Below are 6,121 nucleotides of genomic sequence, written 5' to 3'. Positions count from 1 at the left end.
AAGCCGCATAACATGAACATATTAAACATATTAAGATAAAATTGTGTAAAGAAAAAGATGTTTTACTGTTACTGCAGCAATTCGTGGCAAATAATTGTATCTTCGTATATTTAAGTCAAATTTTAGGCGAAAATCCCGTTAAAAAGTGACATTCTAACAGTCCTTCCTTCAAACTATTTGTTTATTTTTGCATCTACAGAAAATATGACACGCCAAATCTACGCGCGTAATAAATAATTCATATGAGCAAAAGGGGGGCGTGTGCACCTTGTGCCATTTGATGACGGCTGAGCCGTTTCCCATTATTCAGAAACACATGCCGGAGTTTATCTGCGCCCTTTGCCTCCACATCCACGCTGATTGGGAGCAAAGGGCGATCAGTGCAAAACTCGACGGTGAATAACTGAAGCGTGACGACTTGTGTTTGTGCTCAAGTTTGCTCAAGGTGAGCCGAACGAGGCATCGACAAAACATGTAGGAAACGAGGTGAAGCTTGGGTTCATTTTTTCTGTGAACAGGTTTTTGTTCAGTCATTCATCAACTTGCTTTTCTCGGTGCCCCACAGATCGCTCTCTGCCTGATGGCTGTTCCGTTCGCGTGTTGTTCAAACTGTCGTGGCTGCTGAAAGACGTGACCCCCGCGCATCGCAGAGCGCCACACGCGCACCTGTCGGATGTAAGTGGGAAGCGGTCGGTGAGCTTATAGAGCGAGAGGGGGAGAGAGAGATGGTGACTGCTGGGTTCAGCACGCTGGATAGCGCTCGAGGAATTTGGAAAGTACGGCGGCGGCGGCGCGCGGACGCACGAGGATCTAAGTGAAACGAGTGCGTGGAGCCGCCGGAGAGATGAGCGACCATGGTGGATTTGAAGTTCTCGTTTGCAACAACAGGCGCAGGTAACGTGCGAGTGGACTTTCTGGAGTGAGACATGGACTTTGCTGAAATCATTTTCGCTTTGTTCATCGTCGTGGTCGCGATCGTCTCGCTGTTGTCCAACTTGTTGGTGCTGCTATGTTTCGTCCACAGCACCGAGATACGCCGACAGGTGCCCGGTGTTTTCACCATGAACTTGTCTTTCTGCAACATACTCATCACTGTTTTGAACATGCCGGCCACTCTGGTGGGGATTATCAGAAAGCAGCAGCCCTTTGGAGATTGCGTTTGCCACACGGTGAGCTTTCTGGAGACTTTTCTCACCGCAAACACCATGCTGAGCATGGCGGCTCTCAGCATAGATCGGTGGATAGCGGTCGTCTTCCCGCTCAGTTACTCCACCAAAATGCGCTACAAGGACGCACTGATCATGGTGTGCTACTCCTGGCTGCACTCCTTTACCTTCTCCCTGACGGCGCTGCTCTTCTCCTGGGTCGACTACAGCGACGTTTACGCGTCCTGCACCTTGCAGCCGAGCGAGGAAGGCAGCGACAGGATTAAGTTTACAATCTTCACTATCGTTTTCCACGCCACCAGTTTCATTCTGTCCCTGCTCATCTTGTGTTTCACCTATTTGAAGGTGTTGAAGGTCGCTAGGTTTCACTGCAAGAGGATTGACATTATCACCATGCAGACTCTGTTCCTGCTAGTCGATATTCACCCAAGGTAGTTCACCTCGTGTATTGTGAGCATGATTTCTCCCGGTCTGTTTTGACAGTGGCCTTGTGGCAAAAAAGTCTAAATGTTCTTTGCTGTTTTCAGCGTGAAACAAAGATGCTTAGCAGAGCAAAAGAGGAGAAAGCAGAGAGCCACGAAGAAGATCAGCATCTTCATCGGCTCATTTATCATCTGCTTTGCTCCTTATGTAATCACAAGGTGAGTCAACTCATACATAATTCAACTTACTGCAAAACAACTGCTTAAGAAATAACTGACCCCACACATTTGTAAAATAATACATCTTCGACGGCATTTGACTAAGTAAAAAATACATTTAGCCAGCATGTTGAGATCTGCATCCACGCTGATCAGCTTTGCAGACCTGTTTTCTTCACATGCTAATGCAGTACAAACTCACAATGTCCGATCAGATACAAGCAAACAGTTTATTCCAAGCTGACAGCACACCGCTCATAATTTCAATGATCATTTCCTTAAACTGTGATATGGCTCATTAGCCACCTGTGCTGCGCTGTACATAAACATGGCAGGCTACTTCCAGTGAAAGACACGCATTAGAGTCTAGGACAATAGATACAGTTCAAACAACCAAAGAGGCTCCCAGAGAAGCGTGGAAATGCTTTAGTGGGCCACAAATCGCCCAGATGCGGTGCTGATGACCCATCAATTTGACATTTGTGGTGTGCTCATATATGGAAGGGAAGAAGGAGGACAAATTAGCAAAGAGCAGCGTTTGAGGTGGAGTAACCCCCCACTGACCGTGCCTGCCCACAGGAAGTGTCTAGTGTGGCAGTTGGCACCTAAGCATCCAATTATGATAATTCATTCGCATATTTTATCTTTTGTACTTGTAAAGTAGTCTTTGCCTCTGTGGTATTTTGATGGTCGTGTTTGATTTCACTGTTCCACATCCCCCCTGACCAGAAGAATACAGGAGACTGTGTTAGAAATGTGGAGAGGCGCTCAGCTGTGTGGTTTAAGTTGAAAAAGGCAAAACCCTACGCTGTGTTTCAAATACTTTAACTGATAGTATAGTAAGTAAGTAAATAAATAAATAAGAAAATGTAATCTCCACTGGACAGAAAAAACTTCTTTATTGGATAATTTGAAGCGCCTTAATAAAATCTACACAATATCTATGGTCATATGTAATGCCTTTAAAAATGATAATTTCTCCACCTTTTTTAATGTTTTGATTTGATGTTAACGTGGCACTGAAAATGCTTTAGCATTTAATTCAGTAACCAACATAAAGATGTGGAAACTATCTAAATATCTGTGCAGGTTCTCAGCAATCCGGGTCATAGTAGTCTAAGGAGCTTGAAAAGAAGGTGATGGGACTTGTTTAATTGAAGAAGATTCTTAGATGAGACCAGGCATCTTCTTTTTTAAGCTCCTTAGACAACTATATAACCCCTTTTTAAAAAAAAAAAAAAAACATGTGTCAAATGAGACCATGTTTTGAAATCTATCTGTTCATTTTTAATTTGATGGGATCAATATGTTTAAAAAAAACATTAACTGGTGAGACAGGGACACGTCTGTCCCTGTGCTGCTTCAGAGTTTCTTCTACATGCTGAAGTTTTCAAATGTATTTTTTCACCTGCTCAGCAGAGTATCCTTGATCAAGTCTCTCCTGTGAGAGTTAAACCTCACAATTCCTTAAACACGATGAGAGTCTTCATGGCCTTTTTTGGGTATCTATCTATATTTTGCTTTTGTTTACTGGCCTCTTCAGCCAAAAAAGCTGAATTTTAGGTTATTAGAAAGTAAAATATAAAAATGCATTCAGTAGGAGGACAGCTTAACAACTGGAGCAATTGGAAGGTTATTCTTGGTATAATATGACAAATACGCCACAGTAAATAAGCCTACTGACGTTTTCTTTCTTTACTTAGGAAACTTAGTTCTATCAAAATTTATAGTAACATTAACATTTTGACTTTTTTAAAAAAAAACTTTAATCATAAAAATAAAGGGTGGTTGGTCTGCAGGGTAGCCAATCTATCATCAGGACCCCTTTACTGCAGAGTCATACTGTTAGATTACACACACAACACAATTTTGGTGTTGTCTTGGTGTTATAATAGGTTGCACTTTCCCTGAAAAGGACATTGTCTGTGTGGCAGCATATGTCACTTTGAAACTTGCATGCATTATTCAGCATTAGTGGGTCATCATAAATGTGCATAGTACTCATGTAGTGTGCACTAATGCACCTTCACACTGTCAGAGACGACAGCTTTTGAAGTGCGCTCTGATAACAGAAAGCAATGATCCTGTCATAGTTCTGAGACTTAAAGACACAAATATACATAAACTGAGGCTCAGTGGAAGGAGAGGGCTATTTATACACATGGGGTAAACAGGGACGTGGAAACAGCTGGATGAAATGAAACAGGTGAAAACAATCAAGACAACCAGAGGGAGGGAGTAAAGTTCAGATACAGGAGACATGTTTCAAAGAAAAAAGAAAGAAATAGCAAAAGCTCCAACCAAAAACAGGAACAAAAAATACAATAACAAAAAATCTGAATCGGACTTTACAGGGAAAATTCAAATCTAGATACTTTTACTAAGCAAACTGAAAACAGGGCCAAGGTCAGGGACCACAGCAGGTCTTCTTTAATCCAGAGGACACAGCATCTGTGATTTAAAAAAAAGTCAGCTTTAATTGAAAGAAAACAAGAAAAATGATCAGTTTCATCAGCTAATATTTAGTCTGTGTGCTGTTCTTTAGTTAAAAATAGCTTTTGATTATTAGTTTTTGTTAACGTTTCACACAGCCTCCCAACTTTGGTCGAAATGGAGTTCTTTGTTTGGTTTGTTTTTCATTTAGGCATTTAAAAATCTGCCACACAGTTCCTTTTGATCATTAATAACACGAGTGGTCTGAACATAAAAATCCGAGGTGAAAAAATGATAAAAGATCTCCTTCTTTTGAAAGGGCAGAGTTATAAAAACAATTTCACCACGTTACACCTACCATTGCAAAAGAAAAAGAGCACACAATTGCATTTCCAAGCCTCTTTTATGATCATTATAGAGTACCTAACGTGTTAAAGGTTTTATGGTCAGTCTTACCTAATCATCTGACATGACATCAGGACAAATCTCTGAGCGGCACCTTCACTAAAATGCACTCTGTTTAGTCATGTTTCTCCTGATGCCCCTTCAGGTTGGCTGAGCTTCTCCCATTCGTGGACGTCAACCGCCACTGGGGAATCATCAGTAAGTGCCTGACATATAGCAAGGCTGCGTCTGACCCCTTTGCCTACTCTCTCCTACGTCAGCAGTACAAGAAAGTCCTGGTCACCGTCGTCAACAGGCTACTCCGACGTGACCTGTACCCTTCGTCTGGCCATAACAGCTCTTTAGACACAGAGAACGACTACTGTCTCCAGAGGATCAGTTAATGGCAAATGCAGGACGTGACATATGCACACGCTACAGTGCAGGCCAAAAATAAAGGTTGCCTCTTGCAGAAAAAAAAGGTGGGTGGAGAGAAAAAAAGAACAGGAGAGAGAAAGAGAGGACAGGTTATTGTTAGAAAGAGAAAAGAGAGTCGAAAGATGGGACAAGGAAGTGGGTGGAAGGTGAAGAAGAGAGCAAAAAAAAAAAACCATAAGGAAGACGGTGGGCGGACAGGAATGAAAAGGTGGCGATGTGGGGGAGGATGAATGGGCAAAAAGATAAAGAAGAGATGGGTAAGACGACAGATAGGGTGGAGACGTTGGGGAGTGATGGCAAACAAGGGATCTGTGATTCATCAGGAACAGCATTCCCCAGAAACCACACAGCCAGTCTATTTCACTGAATAAGTCATTGGCTCATCTAAAGCTGAGGGGACGCACAGCTGGAGATGAGGTCCCTTCTTCACTCTGAGCGACATGTAAAAGGTGGCCTTCCTCTACTCCAACAACTTTAGAATCATTTCAAACCTGTTCTTGCCCCACTTAACATCGCATACACGGAGGCTGGTGGTCGATAAGCAGCCGAGCGACGACGGGCAAAGAGGGAAAGACTTTTGTTGCTCCTGCTTCTGTATAATGTCCTGTCAGTGAATGGATGCAGACCTAAATGTGGAGGCTCAGCTGCTGCACATTATTGCCATGTTCTGTATTGACTGTGTTAGACTACTTTGCAGTGTCATGTCAGTCACTTAATATTGATGCACTTTGTCTAATTCTCTCAGAGATGCTATACCTAAAGGAGCCAAAGGCATTTGACATTTACACCCTAATCTTAAAGGATGAGTCTGGTGAGAGGCTTTATTCTTTGTTACTGTCACCAAAATCAATTAGTTGGTCGGTTTCTCAGTATTTTCCAACTTCCCAAGCATCCCTGTTCTTTGAATTTCTCAAGTATAGACAACAATTAATGTGCATGTTTAGACTATTTCCATTAATACACAGGTCAGTCTTTAAAAGCTTTATTTATTTATTTTTTAAAAATTGAAAGTTATATTTTGTATACATCACACGTACAATGAAATATGCCAAGGCTTTG

The 6,121-nt window shown here is 42.1% G+C and overlaps 1 protein-coding gene across 2 annotated transcripts; it reads left to right on the top strand.

The window, feature by feature from the left end:
• The first annotated feature begins 350 nt into the window (after positions 1-350).
• On the top strand, positions 351-5,876 carry LOC308411487 (G-protein coupled receptor 26-like). Of its 2 annotated transcripts, XM_080905385.1 has the most exons (4): positions 399-445; positions 566-1,597; positions 1,694-1,807; positions 4,791-5,876. In XM_080905385.1, the coding sequence occupies exons 2-4, from the start codon at positions 927-929 to the stop codon at positions 5,026-5,028; spliced, it is 1,023 nt and encodes a 340-aa protein (XP_080761511.1). In that variant the 5' UTR covers positions 399-445; positions 566-926; the 3' UTR covers positions 5,029-5,876. The 2 variants fall into 2 exon arrangements, with proteins under 2 accessions (XP_080761510.1, XP_080761511.1); XM_080905384.1 differs by having other exon boundaries at positions 351-1,597.
• The last annotated feature ends 245 nt before the right edge of the window (positions 5,877-6,121 follow it).

This window comes from Rhamphochromis sp. 'chilingali' (assembly GCF_963969265.1).
Source record: "Rhamphochromis sp. 'chilingali' genome assembly, chromosome: 1".
NCBI classification, from domain to species: Eukaryota; Metazoa; Chordata; class Actinopteri; order Cichliformes; family Cichlidae; genus Rhamphochromis; species Rhamphochromis sp. 'chilingali'.
This window is presented reverse-complemented; position numbering and strand designations above follow the sequence as displayed.

Coding starts and splice junctions, on each gene's coding strand:
- LOC308411487 (XM_080905384.1), top strand. CDS start 927: ATGGACTTTGCTGAAATCATTTTCGCTTTGTTCATCGTCGTGGTCGCG. Junction 1,598..1,693: donor CTAGTCGATATTCACCCAAG/GTAGTTCACCTC, acceptor TGCTGTTTTCAG/CGTGAAACAAAGATGCTTAG. Junction 1,808..4,790: donor GCTCCTTATGTAATCACAAG/GTGAGTCAACTC, acceptor ATGCCCCTTCAG/GTTGGCTGAGCTTCTCCCAT.